Source organism: Populus trichocarpa, chromosome 9 (assembly GCF_000002775.5).
Source record: "Populus trichocarpa isolate Nisqually-1 chromosome 9, P.trichocarpa_v4.1, whole genome shotgun sequence".
NCBI classification, from domain to species: Eukaryota; Viridiplantae; Streptophyta; class Magnoliopsida; order Malpighiales; family Salicaceae; genus Populus; species Populus trichocarpa.
Window position 1 is genome coordinate 8,523,307 of NC_037293.2, and position 12,549 is coordinate 8,535,855.

Genomic DNA, 12,549 nt, shown 5'->3' on the forward strand with positions numbered 1-12,549 from the left:
TATTTTTCTAATTAATTTTAAATTTTATTTATTTATTTCAAGTTTAAAATTTTTAATTTAATTAGTAGTTTACTTTTAAAGTCTCCATTAAGAATCATTTTATATAACAGATTAGAACTGTTATAAATAGAAGATTTCTAGTTTATTTTTGAAAATTTTAGACTATTATTAGATTTAATAATAATAAAAATTATATGGCTTCGTGCTGCGTCAACTTTTATGTGATGTATCTAACTCATACAATTGCACTCAATTATTCAGGCAAGGGTAAAAAGCTGAGACTGTGATTAAAAAAGTAAAAAGCAGAGGCAAGTAATAGAAGCTCGTGAACATAACTGAACTGTGGTAATTGTGGTAATTGGTAAAGATTCTAATGGGAGAAACGAAGACTGATAATTTCCTTTACCTTGTGAATAGGAGAACGACATCAGGCTAGATCTCCTACAACTCTGTAATGGCATAGTCTTCCAGACTGGAAAACAGAAAATCAACTCAATGAAACTCTTCAGTAAGTGCAAATTCAAATGCAGCATACGCTTTCAATTCTCCGACCTTGTCACATAACATGCTAGTGCAAAAATTACCTCAAAATGCAGAAAATATTCAAATCAGAGAGTGAGCTCTATTAAGTTCTCAGACTTCCGTATTTCTTCCCCCATTCGAACAAAATACAAGATTATAAGTTATTTACATGAAAGGTCTTTCACTATCAGTTTAAAGAGAAAGTTCTTTGCAATATATCAACAGAAGAGTGAGGGAGGAAGGGGAAGGATTTTGCAACTAGTTTGTAGGCAAGACTGCTGCTCATGTAGCATATATGACTTTTGCATCATCTCTCTCATCATCTGCAACTGTACTGGATAATTTATCAAGAGGGGGCATAAGTTCTGACTCGTTCACCATTTTAATTTTCTTCTTGATATCATCAAGCTCAGCTTGGACAGTAAATAATCTTGTCGTTAGCTCGGATCTTTCCCTCTGCCAGACAATCCTATCATTATCACGTTGCTGCTGAATGTCCTCCAACCTTTCTTGCAGTTGAGTGCACCGGAGGCGAATCTTATTTAGCTCCTTGGTATGTTTAGCTTGACCTAGCTCATCAGCCCACTCGAAATATCCACATTGCTGGCAATAATAAGAACAGAGAAAATGATGATAGGCTAAATAAATTGAACAGTAAAATTCAATATTTTCAGATTAAAAATATATAATATAAATTCACATAAGAAAAGAAAGATGCAGTTACACTATCGATTCTCATGGGGCAATTGTAGAATAACCGAGATGGATTCTTGGTAGTATTTGATACTCGCAGTTTTGCGAGACGTCCACAATAGCATTCCAGGCAAGCATCTTCAGGGGCACTGGACTCAAAATCTTCTGGGGTACTCAACTCGAAATCTTCAGAACCACTCGTCTCAGAATCACTCATTTCAGAACCCCCAGAGTCACTCATTGGTGAATCCTCGAGGCTGCTCATAATGTAAATATGAAACCTGTTAGCACCAAAAATTAGTTTTGTTATGACATCAATCCAGTAATTGTTCTTGCAAGTATGCTGTTAGGAAAGGACACCCCGCAGTATCACTTAGTATACCAAATACATGAAATAAGGACAGAGAATAGTTTCACCAATCATGCTCTATTTGTGAGCCTCTTACAATTATACTCTACATAGAACCCAATTTATCCATCAGGAAGGACCATTCCTGTTCTACGTTGGGGGGGGGGGGGGGGGGGGGGGGCTAGAATGATGCTAAAGCACATAATAATTGGCAACAACACTTTCAACCTAAACCTTAAAATTTTCGTAGTATGAAACATTTTTCAACGCAAATTCCAGAATCTAATATGATACAGAGTAGTCAAAGCTTTGCAAAGACATCAATCCATGACCAGTTAATATAATATTCTGTTCAAGAATCACAGAAGACTTTCTTAAACAACAGCTATTTCCCTTAACCAGAAGAAATCGCAGAGTCACAAATCACAAAGAGAGATGTGAACACGCTCAGAAATCATTGTTTTAGCTTTAAAGTCAGTCCGGAAAATGCAGTGATGTTACCTCCAACTGCATGGAATGGACTAAATCAAGTGAAGTAGCAAACATTCCTTACCTTTTCAGCCAAACCCCGTATAAATCTAGGGAGTAGGAGATTCAAACCTGAGAATTGAACTCCCAAAACCCCATTACACAGTCCTTTACCGCTCATCATCACCAGTGTCCATGGTAAATCTATGTTTTAAATAACCATACATCCACTACTATCACCCCCCCCCCCCACACACACACACACACCCACACCATTAGATTGCCACGATTGCTCCACTATAACACTTATACCCAAATCCAAGCTAAAAATGAAGTTTGTTCCTTCTTCTTCTTTTTTTGTTTTGCTGCTTTTAATGCGAGGAACCCACCTTAGGCGGGTAAAAACCGAACACATGACAACCTCAATAACCATGTCAATCTGATTCAATGTCCAGATCATTCTAGATGATAACACAGAACAAATAAGCCACTCAACAATGTATACGATCAGGTATTATAAATTCGGAACACACACATTAAAGAACAAAATAAACCACAAATGCAAACTAAAGGAGGAAACTAAATTGGCCCCAGTTGTTTTATTTGTATCAATTCCATTTATTTAATTAGGCTATCTCATTTAATCAAATTTAAAGCTCAACATTCTCGTCAAATTAATACTATAATATTTTCATTACAGTTCACACTATCCAGTCGTATATGGTGATTTCACTGGAAGACAGTAGTGAAAACACAGCAGAAATAAAACTTAAGTACAAAAACCGAAAAATGCAAGAAAGTTTATAAGAACGTAGCAGGAAGAAGAAAGATTGCTGATGAGATGAAACCGTAAATTTGAATCATCGAAAACACTGAAATGTCTGACCTGGGAGGAGTGGATAGTCACAGGGGAAAGGAAATTGAGAGAGAGAGAGAGAGAGAGAGGGTAGCTCAGTGAGAAAACTGGAGGGTTAAGTAAGCGTGAAGAAATTAGAGTGACTGACGGGAGGATGCATGGGAGAAACAATTAACATGAGAGAAAAGTCGCATCAGGCATGGTCAGGGTTAATGGTGTTTTGATCCCAACTTCCTAGTTGTCTTAATTTGGTCCTTCTACTATAATTTTTTTGGTCCTAATTTAATCTTCAACTTCCTATTACATTAAATGACGACTTGTAGAACCTATTAAGCTCATTTGGTGATTTGTCTATGGTTGTTTTTCCATGATGCTTAGTTACCAAATTAATTAATTTCTTAAGGGGTTAACTTGATGGTTAAAGAGATTTGCTCGTTTTTATTATTTTTAATTCAAACATTAAGATTGACATTCATAAAAATTTATTAAATTTCTCTTAATGTAATAGGCCAGTGTGAAAGATTTGTTTTATCCATGGTTAATGCATGTACTAATTCGAGAATAATATCTTTATTACCCAATAAAAAAGAAAAAAAGTTGCTAAACCAGTTTGATGATTCACGAAAAATTATGAATATACCATTATTAAGCATAAAAAAGATGTCAATTACATGTTGAATAGAGAAACATTTTAGTTTATTTATTACTTTTACAAATAATAATTATTATTATGAACTCATCTTCTTTAAAGACAGCTCTTTATGCTAGCTGATGGCTATATTAGTACAAAATAGAGTCAACAATAAAAGGACAATATTAGAATAAAAATAGTAAGGGTACCAAAGTAAAATAAACTTAAGAGTAGAGGAACCAGATGCTCCGTTAACCGAGGGAAGGCGTCATGTCATACACGTGAACGGGGTTGCATGAAATTTCTGCGAAATCGCGCGTGAGAACAGAATTGGGAAATATCAAAGGGAGATGGGCCACTTCCCCCAGTGCCACCACTTGGCAACGTAAAGAAGAACCCAAGACCTTTGCTTCAGGTGGGCTAGTCTTGGAATACGAGACTTTCATGGCCCATGACTACCTATATAGGAGTAGCATATGCTCCCTGCCACGAGGGATCTATTTGACACAAACTCGAAAACTAAAAGGACTAAAATGAAACAACCACAAGTTGCAATTTCATACGTATTTGAGTCTCATATTTTTTTTCATAGACAGCCTATATTATATATTTTATAAATTTCTTTTGTTTATGGTGGACTATGTCTTCAGAAAAAACAAAGCAAATAAATAAGATATATTCACATTCCTTACTAAATTAATAAAAAAACACACTGAGCATGTAGCAATCCTTTCTCCTTTTGAACATCCAAACTCTACTTCTACGCCATTTTATAATATGATCTCCTACAAGATAATTAAGTAATTATTTGCTTTCCTTTATCAAAGCCAAAAACCTACCTTGAAATGAAACATTTTCTTGTAAAAATAATCATCCTTTTAGAAAGAAAATTTGTTGCCTAATTTAGAACGAATGATTCTATCCGAATCAACTCCACAAAACATTTTTATATTGTCATTGAATAACTTGTTTTGGGTTCTCGATCAAAAAAATTTAATATTTATAAAAATATTTTTAAATTTACATTGATATAATTTCGTTTCAATAATTAGATTTGAATAAATATAATTCTTAAAAAATCACAATTTGATTAAAAAAATAAGATTTTCAAAAAAACATTATTGATTGAATTTGCAAAATTCTCATAAAAAATGATATTAATGCATATTAGTTAATGAAAAGCAAGCTAGACATCAATTTAGCTCGAAGAAATGCATTGCAACCATTGAATCATAATCAGCAGCTCGGTTTCTTCACAATTCTAACATTTATTTTTCAATAAAATATTATATGGAATTTGGTTTGCATGTTTTGATGCATTATGTTGGCAAAAATTTATTATTATTATTTTTTTAGATGAAATTTAATTTTCAAAATTTGAACTTAATTTTATATTTGTACATGTCAACATCCTAACCGGTAAACTAATTACAAATCTAGTCGGATTGGATTTAACAACAACTATATTAAGCTGATGATGTAACTAAGCTTTGATAATATCAGAGGGAGATCATGTGCATGAATCTAGCGAGTGCTAAGAAGAAACTACATCAATTTCAGAAAAGTAGAAACAAAATACTATATATTACAGCATTTGCTTTAATATTGCAGACATTCCATGGAGGAAAGGTACAGCATGCAACAACATACTATATATTACAGCATTTGCTTTACACAAACCCCTTAATTTCTACAAATTTACAAGATAGTCGAAGTCGCTTTCTGAGTAATTAAAGCTCGGTCTATTTAGCAGGAATTATGGGCAAATCAACCTCATCGCACCACTCTACACTCCTCGTCTCAAAATGTGAACTCTTCACCTCGCTAGGGCAATAACTCACCCAAACTTGCCCTCCTAGCCTCCACTTCAGGACACTGCCTTCCGTTTCCTTGCTCAGTCTCCACTCTACTCCCTCCCCATACTCGTCTCCTGCAAAAACCACCCCGCCTGTTTTTGTAAATGGTCTGTTTGGTCCATTGCATCTAGTCCCAAAGCTTTTGCCATTCCTGCCACCAACACCAACGCTGTTACCATCACCAATTGGTTTCCGTGTGGCAACTTCTTGACCCGTCATGTTGTCATATAAGACAGCATCAAAAACAACAGCATTCCCTTCAACATCTTGGTCACACCTCCAGCTTTTCATCCTTGTCTTTGTTGCCATCCCTGATCTCGTCTTCACCTGCGGGACCTTTGCTTCACCATAACTACCTTTCAAAATCCTTTGAATTTCCACCTCCTTCTCCCCGTTATATGTGGACCGACCCAAACACAATCCACCCACATAAGTCGCTCCAATTTCTGGCCCAACCCAGACTCGAGCCCGTGACACAAAATGCCTCTCGTCATCATAATCCACACCTTCATTTTTCTTGAACCCTAATCTCACCACGTGGAAACGTAAATTGTTGACACGTGCATTGACCTGAATATACCCATCATAGAATCGAACTGCATATTCCAACTGGATAACTGCCTCCAACTGGTGGTGTGCCAAGGCATATTTCAACACAGTATCCTTAGCTTCAAGGATACAAAATTTATTGTTTCTAGGGCATGTAGGATTCATTGCTAAAATTGGAGCGTAGCCCTTTAAGACCCATAACCCATAAGCCTCCGTTGCATAAGATAACCCAACTTGCTGGCTTGCCAAGGGTGCTAATGTTTGTAACCCAACTCCTACTTCCCTTAAAATGAGCCATTTTGCTAACATGTAACCCACTGCGCGCATAAAACATAGCTCAGCATCCACCCCCACTGTAAGTAAAAACGTTCGCAGCACAGGTGCTTGTTTACACGATAATGTTTCCAGGTGAGGACCCAATACCGACTCAAAGCACAGAGACCCAGCTTCGGTGGGTGCGTCAAATGCACACAACCAAAACAAGCGCGTGATAAAAACTAAACTGAAGAAGCTTGAAAAGGACTCGGGTGTGTGAGAGTCCATAATCCAAGATACTGGGTCGGGTTTTAGCTTTTGTAGTTGGGAACGTGGGCAAGTGCTATTGTGCGCCGTGGGTGAACGGACTATGATTTCTTGGAGGAGCTGGAGTACAAGAGGGAGGAAGGGTTTTTCAGAGTTGAGAGGGCAGGTGTCAGAGACCCAGAGAGTCTTTGGAGCATCAAAAGGATGAAACCCCTGTAAACATATAGTGAAAGTCACCAACGCTTCCGAGTTTGACCCGGAAGTTCTCTCAGCTTTGAGTTGAATAGCTCGAGTTGGCCCGTCCTGACTCGATTTCGAACTCGCTAGCTCAAATATGAGTGCTGAGTCTGACTCGTCCCACCCGTCCGAGTTAGGTATCTCACATATCCATGACCAAATGTCCATCATCTTGGCTGATGTCTTGGGTTTGGCTGCTTTTGTTTGTCTATGACTGTTTGGAAGATAGGCAACTCTGGAGATGGGTTGATTAGTAATGAAGGTTTACATAAGATTTTAAAGAGAAAACGAGTGATAATGGGCATGCCAACGGGCATGCCAACTTGGAGTTAACAGAAACCACGCATGAGAGCTGGTGGTTCTCGCGGTTTTGTAAGGTGTTTGGTTTGAGATTGCATTAAATGCATAATATTTTCTTTATTGAACTCTTCTTCTATATATCTCGTCTGGAGATGTTGAAAGATAAGTGCTTGAATGGCCAGAGGTCGCTGCAGGTCGACGACGACGTGGAAATTTAACGTTTTCTTGATGAGTCGCCTTACACGTATACAAAGGGACGTGGATAGTTTGCATGGTGAGTTCTGAGTCACAGAAACTAGAGAAAAAATGCCTTGGATTTAACAAGAAACGCGTGTCTTCTATATATGGTTCACTGAGAATTTCGAAAATTATCCGCCAGAATTTGAATTAAGCAGTTGAAGGTGAGTCCAGCAAAGTAAGTGCCCGTTTGGGAACGGAAGAGAACGGAAGATCAGTTAAACTACTGATACGTTCATGAAAAGAAAGAAAAAGGCGGCCATGGTGGCTAGCTAGCAAAGAACAAATGCTCGGGTAGTACGTCGTCAGAAAGCAGAAGCACTTCTAGCATTGGTGTGTTTACACTTGTTGGAAATTTATGTTGCCCTAATTTTGACTACCTAAATTATATATATATATATATAAAGAGCTTAGTGATATTCTATGCTGCGGATACAGTCAATATTTCCTTTTTTTAGTTTTTTTGTCACTCAATTTATTTTTATTTGATCATATTACAATAGATTAATTTGGAAATGAACATGGATATTTGTTTTATTTAACTTGGTATTTTCTGTTCACGATGTTGATGTTAATAGGGGAGTGCTTGGGAACGCGGTGCAAACCGTGTTCCTAAAAATGTTGAATTTTTTGTTTTGTTTAAAATTAAAAAATTCTTAAGATTTCAAATCGTTTTGATGTGCTGATATCAAAAATAATTTTTAAAAAATAAAAAAAATTATTTAGATACATTTCTAAGCGAAAAACACTTTTAATTGTCACCGCTACCACAATCACAAACAAACCCTAAATAAAATCAAATCTCAATTGATGCTCGATTTGAAAATATTAAATGAAATTAGATTGAATAAAAATAAAATAATGAAATTAATGGAGACCACATTTGGACATTAGACAAGTCTTGAGCTTTTTTTTCTTGTAAACATCAGAGTATAGGGGAGAGATCTAACCTTTTTTTTGTTCCTTGATTTTTTTTTTAATTTGATCCATTAGCATTGAGTTTTTTTTATTAGACTTGATAGTTTTTCTTGACTGTCTAGATACGGGGATCCCAAGATATCAAGAAAAGATTTCAACACGCATTTGATGCTCGGTTTTATAATATAAAATTTAATTTTAATGATCTAAAACAATTAAGTCTTAAGGGATCAAGTTTGACACAAACAATTATAGATATTAAAAAGGAAGAGCAAGACAATTTTGCTAATACGTGCAACACGTGCGGCATGGGTGGTGAAATCACCACTTTTTAATTAGTGACATTTGTAGCTTCCTCCAATAGCTTAACATCGTAGTCCCAAATTCTGTTGGGAGCGTTGTGATGAGCTCTTTTTTTTTAGTATTACGCGTGTCAACGGATGAGCAACGATGAGGCTCCAACGACCTTTTCTTTCTTCTCCTCTCACTTTTCTCTTTCCTCTCCTTAGGGTTCGCATTAATTTTTCAAAAATTAAAGATGTCCTATTGTTTTGTTTTTGTGTATCATTTAGTCCTCATTCTCTTGAATGCTATTTTTTTTTTAAGATCCTTTTTTAAAATCAATTTTTTTTCAATTTTATTCTTCAATATTTGATTGGTTAGGAATTGAGTTTTATAATTTTTTCCAATGGTGTCTTCTCATTCTCATGACTCAGGTCACGAGTTTGAAATGTTAACCCAAGTTGACATTGATTTTTTTTTCAAGTTCTTATTTTAGACTCTTTTTTTTTTAATTTTATCTTTCAATAATGAGTTTGTTAGAAGTCTGGCTTCATTATTTGCTTTGATTTTCTTTCTACGAGATTATCTCGGTTACATAACCTAAGTCGCAGGTTTGAAGAGTTGACTCAAGTTGACTCAAGTTTTTTTTTGTTATTTTTTTAAAAATTGATAATTTTCCGGTTTTGTCTTTCAACGTTGGATTGAGTTGAGAATTGAGCTGTCTAATTATTTTTTGTATTGCTTTCTATTAGGTTATCCTGTTTGCATAATCCAGGTCGCGGGGTTTGGTAGACTTGTCGGGCTTTACTAGTGTTTTTTTTAGGTCATTGCTTTCAATTGATTTTTTTTTCATAATTTTACATTAGGTTGTTGGAAATTAAGGGTCATATTTTTTTATTTTATCCATGTGGTTATCCCGACTTCATGCCATAAAATGCAGATTCAACATGCTAATTGAGGTTAGGTTGATTCAAGTTAGTTATTTTTAATTTTAATTTTTTAAAGTTTTTTCATTTAATATTAGCTCGGCTAACTTTCCCTTTTGGCAAGCTTTTTTATAAGGTCCTCATGGTTTTTTTTTTCTATTCAGTCTATTTACTATTATTATCTTCTTATCATCATATAATTAATGAAATTAGCGTATTTAACTAATCAGGTGTATAAACTAAGTCGCAATTTTCTCTTCCTTTTTTACAGTGCCTCTCCAGCACATGAACGTATTTTTTTATATTTTAAAAAAATATATACCTATCGCGGATTACCAATCTACTTTTTGTTCTAGAAAAGCTAGCGGACAACGGACATTAGGAAGCTGCTAGCAATATCTACATGTCGTAAAGCCATAGCTATAACTCACGCCTATGATAAATGTGATGCTTTGGGAAAACATTGCAAACAACTAGGATGCTAGGGCCATCTAAAGCCGAGAGCCCAAGACTCTGTGATTGACAACTACCTTACATTTCACAAAACGATGCTCCGAGGCTCAAGAGTAAGCATATTGTTTTGGACCTAAAGTCCATCTGCCCATTATAAGACCAACACTTTTTGAGTAAAGCCCATTAATGGCATACTTAGGCCTCGACTTCTAGCGACATTTAGCGGCGAAACGGCATCTCAAGAGCGGGAGATCCAGTCAACGGCTCGAAGAGAAATGCAGAAAGCATTGGGAGTCTATGGACAGGTTCTGCGACTAGTGAGGCGGTTACCAAAGGACTCGAGGCCTTATTACGCCAAATACGCACGCGAAAACTTCGTCAACTACAGAGATGTCGAGGCCAATGACACCCAATTCCTCGACGAGCTCTTCCTTAGAGCATATAACCACTCCCTATGGGTTCTCAACAAGGTTCCTTTTTCATATGCCTTTAATGCTTGTCTATTAATGTTTCTTGTGAATTGTTTTAAAGAGTTTTTATTTACGGAGGTGCATTACGAGTGCAGTATTCGGTTGATGAATCGGCTGCTACTAAACTGAAGGAGATTTGTTGCGGCTAGAAAAGGGAACTATGCGTGTGCCTGCCAGGTGCTTGTCGTTATACCCCAACGGGTAGTCACGAACTCTTTTGTTTTCGAATTGTGAGGATTTATGACTTGTTTCTGCTCGGCTTTTAATGTGGTTGGATTTTTCGCTTATTTCTACATTTTTTAGATATTTATGTTTGCCGACAGGTTGTGTCCGATTAGATTAATAACAGTAGTCGATTGAATGAAGTATCTCATTTTGATCAAGTGAGGTACGCTAATTCTGTGGTTTTCTCTTTCTTCCATATGTGTTGTGTTGCAGAAGAAGTATCTTCCATTTGCATTCCCTGGTAAAACAACAGCTTTTATGCTTTTATTAAATGGTTACAAGTAGGCTGCTTACATGAAGCGACTGGTTATACCTTAAACTGACATTAATTCTCATCTGCATTTCATGGATTACTAGTTAGTTTTTGCCCCCTTTCTGTCCAAGGTTATATTTTAACCTTTCAATTGTATTACTCGGAGGTTAATTTTTAATTTCCTTAATAATCCTTCCTCTCTACTCTTCGACACCACACGATATTAACAATTATTATTGTAAATATAATTCTATTGATTCAATATCGACCATGTCCATAGGATTTGTTGGTCAGATCATGTTAGCTCAATTTGTTTGTTAGGAACTACACTGCGTGCATGTTTTAGAAATTCACAAACTGGATTTATTATAATCACGTGCAATGATCCTTGCTGGTTTTTAATTATTGAAAGCCCCTCTAAAAACTCGACATGAAATTTCCAACCTTCGAAACCAAAATGCTGATGCTTTTCTTCTCGGTAGAAGCTAAGTAAATTAACCATGGCTCAACAACCGTTAGACGGACGGGGGGCAGCCTTGCCCTCTGGTTAAAATTTTAAGTTGTTTTTTTATTTAAAAATATATTAAAAAAATATTTTTAATATCAATATATATCAAATCAATTTAAAAAAATGTTGGAATTCAATACCAGAAATAACTAAATATCGAACCATGTAACTAAACATAGAGACCAGGCACATTGACGAGGGCAAGCGACCAGCGAGGTGTGGAAAGGCGCGTCATGCAACGAAGGAAATGTCGGGAAGGGATTGACTGTCAGACTCCTCGAAGCTCTAGTTTATAGCCAGGTCTGTTTCCAAGTGTCTCTTTCGGTAAACATAATTGCCACGTGCCCTCCATGTGTCTGCTGTTTCGTAGTTGCCAGCTATCAGCAGCTCAGGAAAGTGGAAACTGTACCAGCAGCGGCCGAATACTTGACTTGGGGGCCGCGGTGGGATTTTTCACGTGCTGTCTGCTGCAAGACGCGTTTATATTTACCGTTATAAGTTATAACAATATCAAACAAGCTATAACTGCTCCATCGTTGTTTTTATTAAAAACTTGTTACCTTATCAATCGTCACCGGCTGTTACAATTGTTTTTTTAGAAAACGTTTACTTATTTGTTATAATCGATTGAGTTTTTTAACTAAAACAAATTGCATGCATGTTCAACATAAATTTCTAGTATTAAAAAAATTAATTATGGACCGAAAACTTTGTGTATTTAATTGAATAAATAGATAGGGTAATAAATATTAAAAAATGTTAAGTTAATTAAATATTAAGTTAAAAAATTGAGAGATATATACGGTTAAAATATATAATCTTGCATTGTGAGGGATTATTTAAATTTTTATTTAATTATATGATAATTAAATTTATTTTTATAAAAAAATAATAATAATATTTTAAATCATGATAAAGGAAAATAATTTTACATTATAATTGTTCCTTGTTAGTATAATTTTTTTAAAAAAATATATAGCTTCCCATTATTCATTTAAAAAACGTAGAAGCAATTAGAATAAATAAATAAATAAACTATTTGAAATTCAAGGTTTAAGAGATCTGCAGCCCGACCCGACTTTATTTAGAAAAAGAAAACGTGTATCATGCGAGATGCAAAAATCTACAAATTGGAGTTTCTTAATCCATAATCAATGGAATTAAAAATAAAAATAAATAGTTAAAATATTAATAGTGATTGGAGAAGAAAAATATAAAATTATCTTGGTGCGAGAAAAAAAAAAGACAGGGTGAAAATAAATGAATATATATAATTAAGAGGTTAAATTTTACA

The 12,549-nt window shown here is 35.4% G+C and overlaps 3 protein-coding genes across 4 annotated transcripts; 1 reads left to right on the forward strand and 2 right to left on the reverse strand.

Annotated features, from left to right (window-relative positions):
* Positions 1–600: 600 nt before the first annotated feature.
* On the reverse strand, positions 601–3,059 carry LOC7490073 (uncharacterized). 2 transcript variants are annotated; one of them, XM_052455658.1, is made up of 3 exons: positions 2,919–3,059; positions 1,247–1,496; positions 601–1,125 (listed from the first exon to the last, which is right to left on the reverse strand). In XM_052455658.1, exons 2-3 carry the CDS (start codon positions 1,478–1,480, stop codon positions 805–807), a joined length of 555 nt encoding a protein of 184 aa, XP_052311618.1. In that variant the 5' UTR covers positions 1,481–1,496; positions 2,919–3,059; the 3' UTR covers positions 601–804. The 2 variants fall into 2 exon arrangements, with proteins under 2 accessions (XP_052311618.1, XP_052311619.1); XM_052455659.1 differs by having other exon boundaries at positions 1,247–1,472; positions 2,919–3,022.
* A 1,995-nt stretch (positions 3,060–5,054) lies between these two features.
* Positions 5,055–7,002, reverse strand: LOC7457566 (uncharacterized). The gene has a single exon (XM_002313116.4). It carries the CDS (start codon positions 6,852–6,854, stop codon positions 5,262–5,264), a length of 1,593 nt encoding a protein of 530 aa, XP_002313152.2. The 5' UTR covers positions 6,855–7,002; the 3' UTR covers positions 5,055–5,261.
* Positions 7,003–9,997: 2,995 nt separating this feature from the next.
* LOC7457565 (LYR motif-containing protein At3g19508) lies at positions 9,998–10,666 on the forward strand. The gene is made up of 2 exons (XM_002313846.4): positions 9,998–10,269; positions 10,365–10,666. The coding sequence occupies exons 1-2, from the start codon at positions 10,075–10,077 to the stop codon at positions 10,416–10,418; spliced, it is 249 nt and encodes an 82-aa protein (XP_002313882.1). The 5' UTR covers positions 9,998–10,074; the 3' UTR covers positions 10,419–10,666.
* Positions 10,667–12,549: the final 1,883 nt, after the last annotated feature.